The 21,614-nt window shown below is 42.4% G+C and overlaps 1 protein-coding gene across 7 annotated transcripts in view; it reads right to left on the reverse strand.

The window, feature by feature from the left end:
* Window positions 1-2,153: 2,153 nt before the first annotated feature.
* pard3ba (par-3 family cell polarity regulator beta a) overlaps window positions 2,154-21,614 on the reverse strand; it is a 164,235-nt gene continuing 144,774 nt past the window's right edge. For all 7 annotated transcript variants that reach the window (XM_042405179.1, XM_042405180.1, XM_042405178.1 and 4 more), the window contains 2 exons: window positions 16,437-16,513; window positions 2,154-3,576 (listed from right to left, as the gene is read on the reverse strand). In XM_042405179.1, the coding sequence (XP_042261113.1) occupies window positions 3,156-3,576; window positions 16,437-16,513 (498 nt within the window). In that variant the 3' untranslated portion in view covers window positions 2,154-3,155. The remainder of the gene's footprint in view (window positions 3,577-16,436; window positions 16,514-21,614) is intronic.

Consider the following 21,614-nt stretch of genomic DNA (forward strand, 5'->3'; position numbering starts at 1 on the left):
AAGACTGTAGGCTTATGAGGTGTCAAATTAATTCACGCCAAAAAAAAAAAAACCCTCCTCATAATACAAGAGGAAAATGTAAGTGAATTTTCAAAAAAAAAAAAAAAAAGCCAAAAGGAAATGAGCAGAATCGTCAAGGAACTTCAACAAAAGGAGGGTGGGTGTAGAGAATAGACAAATAGCTTTTAAGGGAGGGTACTTTAAATCAAAGGTCAGGCAGTGGGAAGAAAAAAAAAAAAGTTCTTCACATGGCAAGTGTGTGAGCTGATATGAGGCATGAAAACGATGTCTGTCTGAATATCAGCGGCCGTGACCGCATCCAGTCTGTGTGTGTGTGTGTGTGTGTGTCATGTGATAAATTCTTTCAGGATGACCATGAACAAAGGGGGAGACACTCATAAGACACGCACACACTGTAACTGATTACATAAACTGCGGCTGGAAGAGTAATTTCTGCTAAGACGTGTGTTACAGCAGACGACTCCTGACAGTGATTTCAAAGCTTTTATTTAATGGATGTTAAATGCAATTAATTCTTGGATGTTCACTCGCTGTTGTTTATTGTCTTTGGCAGCAAACTGACCACAAGCACTTGAAGGAGGCTGTTTACTACGTAGTTATTCTTTAATGTACAGTGAATGGCCGAGTGAAGCCAGATTAAGTGCTGTAAGTTGCTTTGCCCTCAGTGAGAATGAGACGACGTGGCTTTTACTGACCTCCACTTAAGACCGAATTTTGAAATTCAGGTTGAATTTGGATGATTTGAATTTTGATGCATCTAAATGATGACTGTATGGATTGGATAGGCTTTTGGGTGACACGAAACATGCAAAAACTGGTGTGTTTTACATTAAATATTCCATAAAAACTGTTGCTTACAATTTTTTTTTTACTTTTTTGCCTCCATCATGCAGCCCTTTGTCCTCTATAATAGCTTTTACCTTTAATTTTAAGGTTTTTATGTACTAGTGAGGAAGGTTTAAAGTATTTTCTCCCTGTTGGCACATCTCATATTCTCTCATTTTTTGTCTACATTGCAGATAAATGCAACGTTTCCTCCAGCTGACATTCAAATTTCAGATACAGGAGTGTCTTTGAATGACCCACTAAAGGGAGCTTTTTAAAATGTTCCACGCTTGCAACTGCATTACCATGGCATAATGGTATATTACCAAGTCATTATCATGGCACAGTAATGTTGTTGGTAATGGTAAAGCCACGGTACATGTGACTGCTAATGAACTAAAACATGCAAACCGCCTCTCTAGGGGTGTTTAAAAGTGTGACTGAAATACTTCCATCTTAAGAACAAAAAGGGGAAACAACCCCTTATCACATTTTTAAAATTGTAAGATTTTTATTCAACAGACTGCCTCTTTGCAGGTGCTAGATTAGTTCAAGGTATTAAAAAGAAATTCTGTGTTTTGTTATCACAGGATGGTCAACAGACAGCTGCTCAGCTTTTTCCCTTCATTGTTTATCTGCCTTTTATCTATTCTGGTTTGTGAAAAATGTGTTATAATAAGCATTTGTTTATTATTATTACTCTATCCGATAGCTTGTTTGTCTCCTGAAGTAGGTTAGAATCACTGACATGCGCGGCGACTATCAGGGAAAGAGTTCATTTGCTTAAAATCGGTTAGAATAAAACGATTGATCAACCGTTTATCTGCCTCCGCACTCGCCGGTTTAAAAGGTCTATTTGAGCACAGACAGGAGAGGGTCAGAGCAGTGCGGAGACTAGACAGATCAGCAGAGGCCTGGTCCCTGCTGGCCTTGATGCTAATTAAACACTAACTGATAGAAAAAGCCTTCTCCACACTCTAATTATTCCCCATTTCCAGACTAATTTCACCAATCAGTGCCATCTTTATTTCTGAGAGCAAATTGTGCAGTAATCATTTTCTAGTGGAGATTTCCCTGCGTCTAATTGTTGAGGATGATTTAGTCATTATCAGAACGCTGGCTACTCTTATCAGTCATCTCACAGGGCAAATGTATCTGGAGATTGTGTTCAGAGAAATTAAGCTTAATATTGTAATGAATTTTTTAAAGTGCTGAGTCATGGTGTTGGATGTTTAAAATATGCATAGCCTGGCTAATTGGTTCAATGAAACAGAAATAGGGTGAAATGACTCAGTGCAGCACAGAAGGAGAATTTCAAAAAATTTAATGAAAAATATCTGTATATAAAAAAAAAAAGCATGCATTTATTTGACAGCATGTTTAAATCAAACCACCATTAAAACATTAAGTGACTTTTCAGTGCAATGACTTTTATCAATGATATGTTATAGGATAAAATTATTTCTTTATTAGCTGCACAGCATCTTTCATAGTCTGTAGTTTTATGTGTAGATCACGACTTTTTAGAGTTTAATAGCAACACCACAAAAATAACAAATAATCTCATATGCGATGCATTTATACGGTTAACAAATGTACAGTAAAAGTTATCAAATCAGCCACATCCACAGCTAATTAATCAAAGGTAAAAATGCAAAAAAAAAAAAAATAAACGAAAATGTGATAGCAGGATGTGAAGGAAGTCCAAGCGACAAAAACATCAAGGACAAGAAGACACTTTGAAGGGGAGTTCCTTTTCCTGTTTGTCGGCATTGACTTCCTGTGTCTCTTACGTTATTGCAGTCCTGCTGGGTCAAGGTGGTCCCTCTTTATTTCCTTCAGTTTGATCAGCTTGTGCAAAATGCAAGTCAGCACTGCCCGGTTTGCTAGAATAGAGGTGATTCTATACAACATATGGCACTAAAGTTTCCTCTATATGTCTATATAATTAAGTTAATTGCCCTTAATTTAATTTCAATTCTACATAATCAAAATAATATCCTGTTATATACACCGACATGCTTGCAAATATACAGAAGCTGTTGCAAATATGATTATATAAACATGCACATGAGTGCTTGTTAAATCTGCCTTGGCTTGTGGAGACAGATGGTTCTGAAAATAAGCCCTAGTTTAGCCTCTCACCTCGTCACTTATTGCTTTCAGATAAATCAATATGGCAAAATCTCATTTATTCACATTGGCAGTCTAGGTGACAGCTGGTATTATGTGGAGCTATTTATATATTCTTTGTATGAATGACTCAAGTTCACTTCATTTTTGGGGTTTGGTCGCTCACGACTACCCTCTTAAACCGCACCTATCATGGGGTTCTTCCGCCTTCCACGTTCTGGCTGCCTTTCGTCTCCGTAGCCGTAGCGCTCTGGGCTGGCGTAGCGCTCCTTGGCGTCGGGGTACCTCACCGGGCTGGTGTAGCGGCCGGGGCTGGCCTGCCGGTAGCCGTCTCCTCTCCCTCCGACGGCTTCGTAGTAGTGCCGCCCCCTTTGGCCTGCGGTGGGGGAAGGTGGAACGTCCTGCCTTACCGCCGCACGGTGCCGCTGACCTTGGTGGGGAGATGTGTGGTAGTAGCGTGGGTTGCCGGATGCCGGCTGGGGGAGCGGCACACGGCCCGGGTGGCTGGAGACGGGTTGGTCATGGTAGTGGCCCGGGTAGGGGGCGGGCTCTCTTGGCGCAGTTCTGGAGTGAGAGGGGTAATCATACGGATCCCTCCTGAAAGAGAAAAATGATTGTCTGAGCAAAAAAATGAGAAAGTAGTGACTGTATGTTTACTAAGACAATATTTAATACTGGTTTAAACTGGTTTGGAGTAGAGGACGTGCCAGAGATTTGGCCCTCACTCACGGTAAGCCTCCTGCTGTTATTCAGTTTACGTGGTGAGGCTGTGGCCTTGGCAGGATCGAGTTGTGGGGGGGACGTGGATGGAGAGATGCCAAGAGATAACAGCAAATGCCTCGGTAAGCACATATGAGGATGTGTGTCTGTGTTTAGCTTGTGTGTGCAGGAATGTGTGTGTGTGTCCCAGGGGTCTGCAGTAACGAGGCAGCCAGCTGGAAGTCTCCGGTTCCCTCCCACTAGCTGTGGGTGATTAGGGGCTAAACCCCTGGGTAAGGCGACACGCGGGCCTCGGAGAGATGGAGAGACTGAGAAAGAGAGGGAACCGGAGAGAAAGTGAGAGAGAAAGAGGAGCAAAGAGAAGGGAGGGCTGCTCACCTTTCACGGGCCCAATTCAAATGTTTTCCATCTTATGTGCTGTTTCCAGTGCTGAGTGACACATAAGTCTAGCCAGAGCGAGTAAGCAAATCTAAAAGTCAGGTCTTCATCGGCCATGATGTAAGTGAAACTCTCCTATTTTTAAAAGTGGTGATCTGCAGGAGTCGTGTCAACATCATAAATGATCACTTTTGGCATTACGTTCGTTCACTCAAACAAACTACTGTATAGGCTACAAACCTTTTCTGTTTATTCCAAACAAACTTTCCTGACAGCTTTAACATGAACCACATCAAACCTGTTTTCCAGTGAAACATCTCAAGGGTCTGTGTTAGTGTAGATGTATTGCTACTGGTTAACTGGGAGAAGGAGGAAGTCTAGTTTGAAACCACAACACATTGGTTGAATCTTCTCTAAGTTAGGGTTTTACAACTTTGGAAAGTTATCATGGCAGCAGTTAATTTGTTTTAGGTAAATTAGCACAATGCTACAAGCTACATGCTACAAAGTACTCTGTTTATGTGCACATGCTGGTGTTTGACCAAAGTAGTGCATTGCTGGACGGAGCTGCAGCAAAGGTTGAGACGGGATCAACCGCAGGAAATCAGACAAGTTAACATGAACTGCAGTGACCTGGTTCTTGTAAAATCCAACCTAATTTTACTTATTTTATTAGTTTATTTGGTAGTTAGTTTAGGGGCAATGCTCATTGATGAGCAGAAAAAATGAAATCACCAGAGTTAGCCTGGAAAACTAATTTGATTCATCATTTTAAATTCTTTTATTCCAGCCTCTTAAATGAGAATATTTTCTGGTTTCTTTAGTCTTTTATGATAGTAAAATGAATGTCTTTGGGTTGAGGACTGGTCGGGACAAAACAAGATATTTTAGGATGCATCTTGGGCCTGACTGACATTTTATAGGACACATTTATTTATTGAGAAAATAACTGACAGACTAATTATTAATGAAAATAATCATTAGTTGCAGCCCTAATATATCCCACATAATAAAGATCATGCACAAGGTAGTGCAGTGCACGCCAGTACACACTGTATACATGCAGGTAATGTTTACATGCTGTTCAGTTGTATGGGGGATAGAAAATACCGCTCCCTGACTGATTTTGGTGGAACATTTTAATTAACAGCACAAGTGTCTGAATTTATGAAAATAGTCTGTTCAGTGGTAGAAACCAACTTATTTAAATTTCTAAAGACTCCTTATTGTCAGGTTCACTTTAAGTCAAACTTTCAATTTCATTATTTAGAATATAAATGATCTTTTCATTCATCTTGTCCTGCAGATGCATACATGTAAACAGTGGCTCAGAAAGCTTGTTATGTGTATATTTGGCACAAAGCTGGGCAACCCCCAACCCTGATTACAGAAACTGGGTTTCTTGTATACATAACACTGAAGTAACTGGAGTATTTTGCAAAGTCAACAGTAACCTGATTATTTCTTGATACAGAGCTTTTGTTGGTCCGAACAGCCTCAAACAGCAAAGCTTTCATTCACCGGCAGCAGTTCAAATTGCTATTATAGTAGACAATATAGATAGACACAGACCAATCAGAAACACAATTAGACATTTACTCCCCACTCTTCAACAATGGCTCCCACTGTAGTTATTATACAGAAGCTTTGAGCTTAGCCTCTCCCTTGTTCTGCAATCATATCCCTGCGTCTCCTCTATCCACTCCCTCGAGTCCAGCTCAGCACCTGTTGACTGGACAATTAGAATGACTCACTCACCACAGATTAGGTAGCACACAGCTTGCTTGTGTGTGTGTCTGCACTTGTGCATAAGCAGACTTCCCTTGAGGATATTCACGGACTGTGGTGAGGTGGATTTCTATATGTGTGTGTGTGTGTGTGTGTGTGTGTGTCACAGATATCAGTAGAGTGTGTTTTTTTTTTTCCTGAGGGCTGGGAGGCCTGACCACCCAAACAGAATGGTGGGACAGGATACACAGGTGGTCCCGAGAATGAACAGCACCGCCTTGTCAGTCAGCAGAGCAGGAAAGATGGAGTTGCACACACACACACACACACACACACACACACAGATACACACATGCACTGCCAAAGCTTTAGATAAGGAAGAAAAGCAGAAAAAAAGTGGAATCTGAGAGGTGGAAGGAGAACAGTGAGAAAGAGATTTCATCTGAAATTAAGATGCAGGGAGACAGAAGCAGATGTGGAGGGAGTCTGGGTAAAAATTCCTCCATGTAAAGCCCGGTGAGGAGGAGTGAAGCAGAAGTGCGGAGAGCCAGAGAGAAAGAGAGAAGAAGGTCAACTTCCTCATTAATCCAGATTAAACGGTGAAGGCCACCAGGGGAGGCAAAGAGAAGGGAAGAAAGAGGGATGGAGTGATATGTGGAGAGAGGAGGGAGAACACCTGGGCCACCCAAACCGACAGGAACCTCCTCCGGCTTCCCCTTTCTTCATCCCATCATTCTCCTCATTTTTTCCTCCCCTGTCAGTGCAATCTTTGATTTCCACTTGAATATTCATCTTCCTCTCTCTCTCCATCACCTGTGTCCTCTCCCCTTAATATCCTTTCAAACCTTCTTCTTCATCTCCTCTTTTCCTCCTTTCTCATTCTCTTCTCATCTACTCATGAAATTTGGCACACTTCCCAAATATCAATACTGTAAAGTAATGAGGGATGGTCTGGTTGTTTAGTTCACACCAGAATAATTGAACCAAACCAAACAGGATAGACATGAGCCAACTCCTAAATATTTTCTTTGTCCAATTTCTGGATGATACAGGGTTAAATGAAGTAGGATAAATTCCTTTTGTTCCACAGTAGATATGTCTGAATGACCTTTGACCCTGACATGATGTGAGGAGCAGCTCAGGACTGGTAGCTGTGTATGGGCTGTAAGGTCATATGGAGTATTTATGTTTCTTCAGGAAGAGGAGTGTCGGACGGAGTCTTAAGAACATTTATTAACCCTCATTTTAGCTCGAGAATCAATCATATCTAAACTTATTGTAAAAATGCTGCGTAAAAATCAATTTATGTTTGCCTGCAACCATATGTGAGCATTTATGTGTGTGTTTGTGTGTGTCCGGCCAAACAGCTGGGGGGATTAGGGGGTCCACGGGCCTCAGTGACCCACGGGGAGTTCCTCATCCCTGGGTCACACAGCTGGCTTCAGCCTGGCTGCGAGACGGAGGGGAGTGAATGCGTTTAGTCTGCCGTTGCTAACCTGAAATGTCCTCAAACCACGCGGAATGTCCGGAATATTTCAATTTGACGTAAATTATGATTTCATTTAGCAGATCCGCATAAAACACTTTGAGAGTATGTGTGCCTCTGTGAGTGCGAGCCAGAGAAGAGTGCATGGTTGTGTTTGTGTATTCGAAGTGTCAGAATGAGATCTCTGTTTATGTGTTAGCTTGCGTAACTTAAGCAGTGAGTATGTGTGCTATGTACCATATGAATCTGGGGAACAGAAAAGGAATGAACATACCAGAACATAAGATACACAAGGACTTAAACTAAATTAAGCTAAAATAGAAAACACAAAAGAAGGGAGGGACTGCTGTAATGCACTTCTCTCCAATCATTAATGCAGATGTAAAAGATCACAGTGTGTACTGGTTTACCCGTCTGCCGCTAAAAACACAACAATTGACTTACAGTTTGCTGAAGGAAGGGTGAAAATTTCCTCCAGAGCTCTTACTTTTGACAAACCCCCCCCCCCCCCAAAAAAAAAAACAAAAAACATGTCAAACATGGCAGACGCCTGCCGGATTAAAATGTTTGTTGCCATCGGTAATGACTATTAAAGGATCTCCGCCAGTAACGCTAATCTAGTTTGAAAGGAGCTTATGACAACACGACACATGCAGACAGTAGGAGTTTTTCCATTCAGCTGTCAAGCAAGTTTTACGCACACTTTTGAAATGTCAAAATAAAAAAAAAATGGAAAAAAACAAATGCAAATGAGATGTTTTCCGTGAGCTATGATGAAACAAATAAATAAGTAGGTTTGAATGAATGACAAAAAAGGAGGAAAAAAATGTAGGTTGTTATTCTCTGTTGTTATTTAATGATGTATGATACTGTAATACAGCTGTTACCAATAAAGCTACTATTTACTGCACAGACACACACATGGGAGTGACGGCAGGTATGACATGACTGGAGGGCTGTGCTGAAGAGATAATTTACAGAAAACATTTCCCAAAGCCGGTTCTGATTTTGGTAGTTTGACAAGAAGCTGAACTATTTTTTTCTACTTCCTCATTCACCAGCAAATGTGTTTCCATCCTTAGAGTCTTCATGATGTAATTTCTTTATAGAAATCTTCCAATTTGAGCGAGCGTGAAAACCATTTTGGGGGGAAATTTTATTGAATTTTCCTGTTTCTACTTGCTCGTCAAATTTGACGCATTCGCGAAAATCAAACCAGGAAATGGATTTTGTGTAAAGAAAGGGACAGGCAGACGGAAAGAAAAAAAAAGAAAGTGAGTTTCTGTGTTGAAGAAGACGAGCCATGTATAAGCAGGAGACAGGCAGAAAGACAGATGTAGACACCCGACTGTCCCTCTGAGGTCTATATAGAGCAGCAGAGCAGGGTGTGATGTGAACCACCGGGACCAACTAGAGTGGAAAGCTGTAATACATCTGACTCACACGTCGAGAACATCAGCACCATATACCACACTTCCAACCACCCTCTGAGTGTGTGTGTATGTGTGTGTGTGGTGAGAGTAAATGACGGGCCGAATATTACATCCATGATTACATGCATGTGAATGTGTTGGGAGTGTATATGATTACATGCTCTACAGTGAGAGAAAAATGTGTGTATGTCCATCTGGAGCTGTGAGAGTGTGTGTGTGTGTGTGTTTTGCCATTTAGGCATCGCTTCCGCGTTATGACAGCGAAGAATTTGTGTGTATGGTGGTAGCGTGAGGGGTGGGGATGGGGGTTATTCTGCACCTGCCCCTAGGAAACGGAAGGAGGAAATTAGTACCCCAACTCACCCTCCCCTCCCAATCCCAATTCCTTATTAGACCCCCACACTTCCCATCCTGGTCCCCCAAATACCACCGGTCCTCATAAGTGCTTTACACTTAACAGCTGGAAAACAACCATGTGTCTCTGTCACACACACACACACACACACAAATACACACATACACAAAAAACTAAATATGAAGAACATGTAAGGTATTATTCACAGAAACTGTATGTTAGATAATAAAATTATGTTGCTTGAATTACCTGTTTATGCTTTTCTGTGTTTTTGTGATGGAAGTAAAGGGAAATGAGTGCAAAATGATCAATCTAGAGCTTTGGAGGCAGCCAATGATACTCTATTCTATATATTATCATTAACCTACCTTGACTTCTGCTTGAAGTTTAAGTTTGTCTGCGTAAATAATGTCTTCATTTGTTCTCACACGTGTACATAAAAATGAGCACATATTACTCAACTAAATGACATTTGCATGTTTAATTCATTAATGTTCTCACTGAAGAGATGTAGAGAACATACAGATGCAATACAGATGCATATGTAAGCACATCTGCCAGTTATGTGCTCACCTGTTAGTCAAGAGACAAGGAACAGACATGCATTGCATGCAAAATACATTAATTGCTTGGCAAAAAGCAGCTGCTGCACCTCACTGCCAAACACTGTCACGCACACAGACACTCATATACATGGCCGTACTCACTTTTCCAGGTGAAGCTACAGAAAAAATTAATGGCAAAGCCTTAATTTACCTTATTCACCCTGTAGTTTAGTTTAAAGTAATGAAACTATTGTCCATATTAGTGGTTTCTAGATGATACACATGTTTAGTCAGAGCCAAAACATTTCCTCTGGTCTGAAGAGTGTTCATCAATTACTGTAAAATGTGTTTATTTAAAAGATGAAATACAGCATATTTAACAAGTTGACATATTAATTAGCGCATGATGCATTCTCCTGATTCTCCAAATTCATCCTTGTCCAAACTCTGCACACGCACACGAACACACACACACACACAAGTCAAAGAGTTAATGGTGCTGTGCTACCTGAGTGCTACAGACACACAGCAGGCCTGGCTGGCTCCACAGCAGAGGAAACCATTAGCCACTCTGGCCCTGGCCGCTGAGGCAGCTCTGCTAATCAAACCCGCCTATGTCAACAACAGCGGTGGAAATTGGCTCTCACCTAGACACACGTGCCTCATCTAAATGGACCCATGTTTACACTCTGTGCTACTATATAGCGAGCAATGACAGGGAATGTTGAACAGTAACGGCTGCAGGTAGCGGCGGGTCCCACTGCAGAGTGGGAGCTTTCGGGTAGAAATGAGAAGGTGAGGAGAGACAGGAGGCACCAGGGCAAACAGCCTGTATGTAAACTTATGTATAGGTGCTCCCCCCTAAAGCTCATAGGAACATTTAATGACTCATCCATCATTTTAGTGATGTCATGCTTCAGACGACTATCAATCTCCATTTATTCAACTGTTCTACAATATTCAACTTCATGTTATTCTACTGCTTCCCACCACATTTAAGACTAAGAGTGCAAAAAAAAAAAAAAAAAAAAAAGACTTTCCTGGACCACCACATGTACAAGCAGACATTAGTATGGAGGCCGAAGGTCAGATTTACTTCTTGGACAGTACTCCAAGAGGGAGAGTGATCGTGTAATAGAGACGTGCTGGGAAAAGCAGAAAAGTAACTGTTAATGACAGAAACAGATGGGATTTCTTTTTCACTAAATGCAGAAACTTTTACGCTATCCGCAACTCATATTCAATTTCTCAGAGCCCTGACAGTTCACACTAAGTTCACTGTATGCTTATTCTATTCTATTCTACTCTATTCTATTTTATTCTATCCTATCCTATCCTGGGCAAGGAGGAGAATATTTGAATTCACAGTGACTCCTGTATCTCTACCACAGAGCTGCCCGTCCATATGTATTTGTGTACTGAATGTCATGCAGACTTGTACATGACAGTCTTTGTATTTCTCTCCGAGCTCACGCAGAGCTCCAAGACCTCAAAGTATATATCTTTTATTTATAAAGCGATGATTTCCTCCCCCCCCCCCGTACACAGAGCTGAGAGACTGCGGGAGAGAGGGATAGAGAGAAAAGGGGGGAAGACAGAAAGCGAGACGAGATACAAAGAGACGAAAGAGAGATATAAACAGAAGAGACATAAAAAATGCAGACAAAAGGATTGATGGAATCAGAGGAAAAATGCAGAGAATAGAGAGAGCCAAGTTATTGTAAATAGGTAGAACCACTGGTGCCTCAGCTGTGCATGTGACAGAGCTGGCTAAAGCCCTTTCATTTCCTACTGCTGTGCTGATTCCATTACATTCTCCTGTGTCTGAGCACAAACACCGTTAGCTGGACAAACATTGCTGCCTCTGCACACCGACGGGGCCCATTCTTTCATAAAAGGCCCGCAAATAAGAAAAGGGTCACGGCACCTCTTGGGAAAATAATCCGCACATTGCTTCAGATGCTCTTGGGCTGCTTATTTAACAATAAAAGAGGGGGGGTCACATCACCTTTTAAACCAATCACGCAAGGTCCTGGAAAGACATCAGCAGCAGTTGTGGGGCAAATGCAGGACAACTATTATGAAAAAAAAAATACTTTGAGCTCTCCAGGACCGGAGAAATTAAATGAGTTATGGAGACAATAACTCTAACTGAGTTGGGTGAGTTTGAAGTGAGTCATTCGACAGCTGGACAGCAGCGGGTGGGGAAACAGTTGATCACTTATGAAGCTGTGAGAGGCAAGATTGGGTTTTAATAAAGATGGGAGCGAGTGCAGAGAAAATATGATTTCTCCGCTGACCTTGAAAAAGCCATCCGAATTCATCGTGAGCACCAAACTACAGGGTAACAATATTACTGTGCTAAAATGATAACATACCCTTGCAATAAATAAAGCCGCCCATCCATGCGAGGTAACAGTGAAATTCTGGGAGCTTATTTCCAGTTGACAAAAATAGACAGTGAAGCAGAACTGAATGAGAAAATATGAGCAATTTAGAGGGTTTTTATTCGTAATATTCTTCTCATATTTCCTTATTTATTCATCCTGTTCTAATCGACAGATTGCTTTCACTCAGAGGGGGGCTGAGTCATCTATTCTACTTTATTCTGTTTCGCTTGATGTGTCCAGTCTGGACGTGGCTCATTAGGGTCTGAGCGGACACAACCAGTGTGGAAAGGTTCACATCCTGAGACATGGTGGAGAAAACCAAATGGCTGTAAGTCTGGGAAGTGCATGCGTTAGTGCGTGTGCACTTTTCAGGAAGGTCAGAAGAGAGTCCTTAAGGGACACTTTCCCACACACCGGAGAATACTAAACATGCTGAGGACAATCAAAAAGTTGCCCTCTGTTTTTAAAGGAGGGGAAGAGAGCGCTTGATAGAGTGCTGAGTGTTCCGTCATACACATGGAAACAGATGTGCTCGCTAGAGGTCTTCCCGATCCACAATTTTGGACCTGATCCAAACGGACATGGGAAAAATGTACCCAAACCCTCCTTCTATAAATTAATTTTTAACCACACTAAGAGTCTCTGGCCACAGTAGAGCCTCTGTGAAGCTGTACACTGTGGCTTTGAAATGCAAGTGTCAGCAATGTCAACATGCTCACAGAGATGCTGATTTTTAGATAATGTTTAGAAAAGTGAAGGGATCACCGAAGTTATTACAATTCATCCTGTGGGGAACATGAATGTCTTAACCCAATGTCACGGCAGTCCATAGAATAGCTGAGATATTTCACTCAAAACTACAAATGTCAACCTTAGTTTGACACCTAAAGCCAGTGTGATTCATCCTCTGGGGACCATGAATTCATGGCAATCCATCCAAAAGTTGTTGAGATATTTTATTCTGGACCAAAGTGGTGGACCGACTGACTGACATTACCATCAATACAGCCAAGCTGCTATCATGGCTAAAAAAAACAAGAGGCATGATTCTAGAGGGGATAGGACCAGTCCAAAACAGACCCAAGGATAATAAGAACTGATCCAGAGACTCAATATAATTTGGCCCGACTCGAGTCAAGTGTTTGTTCTTGGTTACTAGGAACTCAACGGACCCTTGAAGACCTCAATCACTTGCACACATACACACATCTTGTGTTCTTGTCAGTGGATCAACTTCATTGTCCAGATGTGACAAGAGCTTCACGATGCCAGAAAGGTCCCCTGACCGGAGCCCTCTGCTCCTTGACTCACTGGCCATGGGCTGCACATTAATCAGCCAATTATCAGCCCCGGCCAGCAACGTTGTCGCGCCAACCTGGCCCCCTAATCCAATCACCTTGGGGGAGTGGGTCAGGGGGTGCTCTGATTGGATAACCCGGGGCTGGGTCGCCGCGCCCATGACCTGCTGCTTTGAATTGGTAATGATGTTAATAACCTCCATATGGCCATGTGTGTGTGCATGTGCGTCCCTGAGCTGGAGCCTATCCGGAGGCTGAGCTGAACCCCGGCGTTAATGGCCAATGGAGAGGGAGGTAAGAGCCAAAGTAGCACTATCACCCTCCCTGGGGCAAACCTCTCCACACTGCCACTTCCAGCCCTCTTTCCAAATCCTCTTTCCTTGACTTCAGCTCCTCTCGTTGGCTGCCGTGCAGTAGCCCACGGCGCTGAGTCTCAGGCTGAGGTCTACTTTCTTTCCATCAACACAGCTACTTTGGCATCCGCTCCTACAGGTCCAAAGATACTCTTGATTTGGGAAATGGGAATAGCCACAGAGATCTTGGTTTTCCAATACACTGAAAAAAGTAAGTAGGTAACATATAGTATTCCTTACGGCTACTAAGAGTCCAAATCACTTGAACCTATGGGGAAAAAAAGATGAAACTCCACCAACACTCATATACAACAAACACTTCATACTTGTGTGCTTTCGTTAGGAGAACTAAAATGTGCGTGGACGTATTTACACTTAGACAACACTGAAAGTGAAATATTCCAATGCCTGCCTTGATTCCGTCTCGATTTCATCCGCATCCTCCTGACTCTTACCTCTCCCTCTACGCTTTCTCCATATGCTCCCATCTGTGAGGTGCTTTTCTACATCTCCTGTTCAATCCATGCACACACTCACACTCGCACTCACCTCCTTCACTCCCACCCCTCCAGCTGCAGCCCCAGCCGGCTCCACACAAAGGCAGGCCAAATGTATGCTAATGAGAGCCAGGCCAATGGTGGAGCCACACTCATTTTGAGAGGAAATGGCTTTCAATAATGGCGGCCCCCGGGGGGATTTTGCACAAAGTTCAGCTCCACTTTGAAAAATGCATTCAATTCACTGCGGTGTCTGCTCTCTCTTTTTCTTGTTTTTTTCCCCCTCTATGAAAAAAAAAAAAAAATTCCCGGAATATATTTGTGTCCCCTCTTCCTCCTCTCGCCTCTGTATTTATGCTAGGGGGGAGTTGGAGGAGTTTTCAGGGACTGAGGAGTTGTGATTTATCTTCATAGAAACATCAGGAACAAGAACACCAACATGTGAGTTTGAATAGTGTTCAAACTCTATCGTCTCACTTTTCCTCTGCCTTAAGTTGCTCTGGCTTTTGCTTTTCTGCTGAGGCAAATATCCCCAAAAGCATGTTAACTGTACCATATGCATTTTAAATGATGATGATAACGAAGATGATATCCTGTGGGTCTTGGGCCTAAAAATACTTCAAAGAGCGGATGAACAACAGTTAAAAAACTAAAAATTTCTTGAGGTAATGAACATTATTTGAACCTGACTTGTTATCTTCACACCTAATCATATCAGCCAGACTTAAATCTATCCAACATTTAAGCCAAATCCGGTTGTGTAGTTTCCAGATACATTTTCTCATTGAAATCCTGTTTTATATCATCATTCAGCAGAACTAGGAAGAGGCTAGTTTGTAATATGTTGGAATACACAGTTTAAGCATGAAAACAACACTGAGCTGCAACTAATAATTATTTTCATTTTCAATTATTTTTTTTCCAATAATTGTTTTGTCTATAAAATGTTAGCAAACAGTGAAAAATTCCCATTAGTAGCTTTATAGACATCTTCAAATTGCTTATTTTGTCCGACACACGGTCCAAAACCCACAGAGATTCAATCCACAGGGATATTACTGTAGGCAGCAAATCCTCACAAATGTTTGGCATTTTCTTGCTTGAAAAGCGACTCAAACAATGAATCGATTATCAAAACGAATGCAGCTTGTTTCTGTGGAAGTGCTAATCGGATAATCGACTAATCGTTTCGGCAATAAAATGCAGAATGCTACTCTCAACTTTCTGTTCTGCCAATCTGAATAGCTGTGAGGATTTTCAATTTTACGGACTTACTTCGCTATTCTTACAGAGAAACTTGATAAGTAGATGGTGTGAACTCTGAATTTTTTTTGTGTGTTACTGTACATAAGTATAGTTTGGGCTGAGCTGTCAAAGGTCATCACAGTCTCCCTCAACCTGTCTGTCTCCATTAGAGTTTGTCTCCACAGTTATAGTTGGCATATCTCTCTGTCCCTCTGCTGCTTGGTCATGTCCCTCCTTCTCTCTTCTTCTCTCTCCCAGATTCTCAGTGTGCCTTGTTCTCCCCTGAGCCAGTGCTGATGTCTGTGCTCCCTGGTGCCTGTCATATCAGGAGGCGCAATAACCCGTGAAATGACTGTTCTCTTTTTCTCACTCTCCTCCTCTCCATCCCGGTGTCCCCTCTTTTCCCCTCATTCTCCTCCTCTCACTTTCCTCACACCACGCAACTCCACGCTCCACTTAGCTGTTGGGGCCGCAGACGTCGCGAAGATGACGTTTTCTCAGCATGTGCGTAAACACTCGTGTGCACAAGATATGTATGTGAGCTGTGGTACTGCTGGGAAACACTTATATGGTAAACAGGAGAGGTATGCGTGCGCGTGCATATGTGCCTACTTTGACAAGAGAACGGTTAAACAAACAGAAGGAACATGTGCAGTTCTATTAAACCCACACAAGAGGTTATACATCCTTCATAAGAGCAAACCATCCTCCGACTGTGTGTGCATGTGTATGTATGTATGTGTGTGTGTGTGTGTGTGTGTGTGAGATCCTCCTGCCTGTGCCCTGCTCTCTGGAGAGCTGATCAGTCCTATTCCTGGGATGAGTAGACACTCCCAAGGCAAACACTCCAGATTTAATTATAAGCTCCAAAGAGGATTAGTCTGTGCCGTGTGCGTGTGTGTGTGTGTGTGTGTGTGTGTGTGTGTGTGTGAGTGGGGGAGACACAAAGGGAGGGAGTGGCTAGAAGTTATCCCTTTATTTCCTGCACACACACACACACACACACACACACACACAGCGCGGTCTCACCTGGAGTGTGTGGGGTACTGTCGTTCCAACTCTTCATACTGGTGTGCGGGTCGAGATTCGGCTCCTCTGGGTGCCATCTGTGGGGAGACACATGATAAGTAATGTAAGAATGGAGACTGAAAAGGACCCAGGTTCAATCACTTTAGAGTCAAAATGCCTTTGAGCAAGGCATTGAACCCATACATCCCCCACTGGAAGTCGCTCACATGGAGAATGAATGAAAAAATGTACACAATGACGTGTTTGATCTATTCAACAACAGCTAAAACGTGGTAATATTTCATTTTAATGATAATTTAATGCTGTGAATGATCTAAAGCACATATGTGTTCGCGTGCAGCCTTGTGGTTTGACTGGAAACAAAAGACAAGGAAGGGAGGAATCATGGAATGCCCCACATGTGGTAACATAAACACAAGCAACCACATATAAGCACTGCTCCCCTCTGATGAACATATGTGTGTATGGTTCATACAAACACACCAGTCACATGAAAAAAAAAATTACATTTTGAGTAGGTTTTGGATAGAAGGTTTCTCACTTTCACCCACACACAAACACACCAGGAAGTGATTGATTAAAGCCGTGTCCATGCTCAGGCGGATAAATCTGGAAACCCTGTTTACATGTAAAAGCGACTTAGCATTTTCAGGCCATTTTCCATCCACGCTGAAACGGCAAAAGTAGTAGAAAACCAGCTAAATCTCTTTCCACTTCTTTCTGTTGGCAAACACGACGGTGGATTACAGGCATCATGTGCTAAGAAGTTGAACAGCCGGGGTTACTCAGTTTGGTCTCGACAGGATAAACCTCTGTTCTGTCGCCTCCTACTCTGCATGATTACTTACAGACGGGTGACAAATTAAAGGAAACATCTAACTAAATGAGTGGAGAAACATGACAATCGAGCACCTATGGGAGATTTGTGGCATAGTGGCATAGATAATGAGCGATCAAGACAAAATGTAACAGCTCCAGACTGTGTAGACATACATATACACTGTTTTTTGAAAAGCTGCATTTTGGCAAGTTTTGTTTTCAAAGTGTGGATATGGTCTAAGGTTCCAACAACACAAGGGGCTTAAACAAACCATCCCTGAGGGAACAGAAGATGAGGGAGGCGGGGGAGTAGAGAGAGAGACAGAGGGGGAGAGAGAGAGAGCATACAGTTTCAATTATCTGTAATCTAGGTTCTGAGCTCTGAGTTTTCACATACAAACACAGGCTGTTTACTCAAAGGACATTTCATCGGTCAAACACACCACATGCCATTGTAGCATAACATGCACACACCGGCACGTTGGTCAAATACACACCAGCGGCCATATGCACGTTCACTGACATGCACATGCACATATGTACATAAACAGGCACTCAGAGGTTTGACAGAAACACACATGGCAAGAGACAAACAGTCATACGTTTGATCCCAGCTATCAAAGCAATACTAACACCCACACACAGAGCATTTAATATCACAAACACACACTCTGAAGAGTCTAAATGACTCCATGCATGATCAGTCTGTTGCTCTGTTTTTTTTTTTTTTGTATGTACATATGAGTTCAAACTCATTTTGCATGTCAATGCAGTGGCGGCGCATTACCAGATATCATTAGCATGTCTCTGTAATGTAGGGAGCTCTAATGTCTCTGAATGGGAGCCAGGAAGTGAAAGCACATCAGAGCCATGGTCGGGGCAAGGCTGCTGCTGCTCCGCTCACTAAAATGGCTTTGTGCCTGTGTGTGTGTGTGTATATGTTAATATTATGGTAGTCGAGGAGGGCAGGTGTGTCTTTGTCTGCAGGTTTAATATGACGGTGGGAAGTGAACGCTCCATCACTGGATGGCAGTGTGTGTGTTAGGTAGGGGACATTATGCAACGAGATGCATAATGTGAGGTAAAGGGGGCATTAGTCTCAGCAAGGAGCTGGGACTCAGCTGGAAGACCTTCTGTGTGTGTGTGTGGTGATGTGTGTGTGTTGAGCAAGGCATAATACATCTTCTGAGTATGAAGGGGGAAGGAAAAAAAAAGAGGGAAGAGAATGATGGGGAGAGGAGGAAATGTGTGTTTAGATAAAATGGGTAAAATTCTTTGTCCATTGATTGTATTAACATAACAGCCTGGAGCCATAGGTCTAGATGATCCCTTTATTAACTCACACACACACACACACATACACATTATGGATGTCTGTCATATGGATGCTTTTCAGGCGGAAGCCCATTTCACCAAATTAGACGGCTAGCTTTCGTGCCAGATGATGTGCCTTGAAATACTGCTGTGGTGTACACACGCAAGCATACACACACACACACACAAGCAACTAAACAAACACACAAAACAAGTCTCAGTCTCACCATGGCAACTGGTAAAACAGCAATATGAAATTCATCCAGGTTGGAGGGAAAATGCAGCAGTCAGACTTCTGAGGAGGCGGTCATTGAGCAAAGAGCCTTGTCTTCACAGCTCCTGGAGGTGGAGTGTGATGACACACACGGGGCCGTAGCCAGGATTTTAGAAATACTGAGATCATGAGGGGAGTTCGGGGGCATGTCCTCCCCCAAAGAAAATTTGGAATACTATAGTATAAATCTATGCATTTGAATGCATTTTGAGAGTAACAATCATCAATTAGGAAATAATGTCAGTGCCAACACATAGATGAAAACTGGCTAGAATCCCACATTAATCTCTGGTGGGCATGCTTTCATATATTCAAAATTAAATCTGGAAAGATGATTATATGATTAACAAGCCTAAACAAGCTGTTCAGAATTATTGCCCTCGATGATGTCACAAGAGCATGAGGTTGACAGGCGGATCAGTGCAGCATCAGCAGTAATGTGGACGTTGTACCGGACCGTTGTGGTGAAGAAAGAGCTGAGCCAGAAGGCAAAGCTCTCAATTTACCAGTCAGTCTACGTCCCAGCCCTCACCTATGGTCACGAGCTTTGGGTAGCGACTGAAAGAATGAGATTGCGGATACAAGCGGCCGAAATGAGTTTCCTCCAGAGAGTGTCTGGGCTCAGGCTGAGAGATAGGGAGTTCGGACATCCGGGGGGAGCTCAGAGTAAAGCCGCTGCTCCTTCGCATTGAAAGGAGCCAGCTGAGGTGGTCTGGGCACCTGGTTAGGATGCCTCCCTCTGGAGGTGTTCCAGGCACGTCCAACTGATAGGAGACCCCGGGGCAGACCCAGAACATGCTGGAGGGACTACATATCTCCCCTTGCCTGGGAATGCCTTGGGATCCCGCAGGAGGAAATGGAGGGCATTGCCAGGGAGAAGCATGTCTGGGTTTCCTTACTGACTCTGATGCCACCACAACCTGGTCCCAGACATGCAGCCAAAAATGGATGGACCTAATGTACTGTAGCCTACAGCCCAGTGTGCAATTTTTTTTTTTTTTTTTTTTTTTTTTTACTCTTGGGTGTGGGGTAGCCAGGCAGGGACGGAAATAATTAATTCTAAATTTGGTGGTTGCTACACCCTCCAAAAATGGTGTGTTCAATGCAATGGAAGAAAAGTGCTGGAAAATTTTTCACTTGGAAAATTACAATTTGATTCAAACTTCTTTGCAAAAAAAATGACTAACATGTTCCACAGATTCAAGGTAGTTGTATCACATAGTCGAAAAGATACATAGACCTAGTATGTCTTTAAATTCAAAATATACCAATACATAATATGTCCATTAAAATAACAAAATACTGCAAATGTGATTCTTATTTGCAATAAAATAAAAACAAGAGGTATTTCTCATTATTGATCAATGAATTATAGTGATAAATGAGGTATCATCCAAAACATGAGGTAATAATCACTGGACACACAACGATCTATCGTAAGACTCTGATACATGAAAGCACAGCATTAGAGAGCAAAAGGAATTAAGACCCAGAAGAGAGCGACTTCTCTCTGTGAACATATTTATTTTGGACAATGACTATATGCCCTGATGTGATCCTTCATCAGCACAAATCTCACGCAAGGCCCAGCAAGGGCCACTTTTGGAATAGGTGATAACAGACAGCGTGACTGCAGCAAGGAAGGCTAATTGTTTATTGAAAGTTGCTGCTGTGCAGTGTAACTTTATTATAATGTATTAGCCTATTTCCCACTGTGAATATTATTGCCACTGAAAATGTCAGAGCAGAAACTCCTGATTTATTCTGTGTGCAAAAGTTTGGACATGTCACGTTTTGAAAGCATACAGGTCAATAGTTTGTGAGCCAAGATCATGAACACAGTTGCTGCTTCTGTTCCTGTGGTGTAACTCCTAGTCACTTGCTCTGCGTGTGTAGGTCAGGTGGAATACAGTCTGTGGAGGGCTATAGCCAGGCCTATCATTCTTAAATTATCCACATCACCTATACCATATTGGTAAGGCCAGTCATGTGTGCTCTGAAAGTATAACTTGTATTCAAACACAGTGTTGACTGATCTTGTAGTAGTGTTGCTACAGCTGAAATATCAGCTTGTCTATTTAGGTGAGTAAGGCAACTAAATACAAAAGACACAGTATTCTTTTGCAGTCCAGCCATGTTTAATAAGTCACTAAAGCATATTCATACTGCTTCCCCGAGCTCTGCAGCAAGAGGAGCATCTTGAACAGTTCACACGAACACTTTATACTTTCAGCCTCCACCCAACACAACTGTCAACACAAGCACCTCGTGCGCAGTCACACTTCTGTCTGCAGTCACTTGTTTCCTCTAACTAGACTGCCTGTCTTGCACAGCTTTCCGGTCTTGCGTTTACTTCCCCTTTTCCAACGATCACTTTTTTTAGAATCAGGGGAACCATGGATCATGAACTTCAGATAACCTTGTCTGTTTCTTCTTTCCCGACAGACGAGACACTTATTTAATCTACACAAACTAGGTGCGTGACATCTTACTTAAAACAGAACAATGTGGTTACAGCATATAAAAGGTCAATAGAACAGATCAATAGAGCATCATGTTCTTTTAAAGGCAAAATTGAGCAGTTGAACTTCTACACTGGATTGATGATGAAAGTATTAATACAACAATATAGTAATTTCTCCAACAGTACACTTCTAACATCATTTTTTCCTCCACAGTTCTGCTCTGCTGGCGAGATGATGCCAACCTTTGTTCACAACACACCATACAACTAAGTAGTTTTAGCAATTTGTCACTTTAACATTTTAAGA

This window comes from Thunnus maccoyii, chromosome 24 (genome assembly GCF_910596095.1).
Source record: "Thunnus maccoyii chromosome 24, fThuMac1.1, whole genome shotgun sequence".
In the NCBI taxonomy this organism is placed as follows: Eukaryota; Metazoa; Chordata; class Actinopteri; order Scombriformes; family Scombridae; genus Thunnus; species Thunnus maccoyii.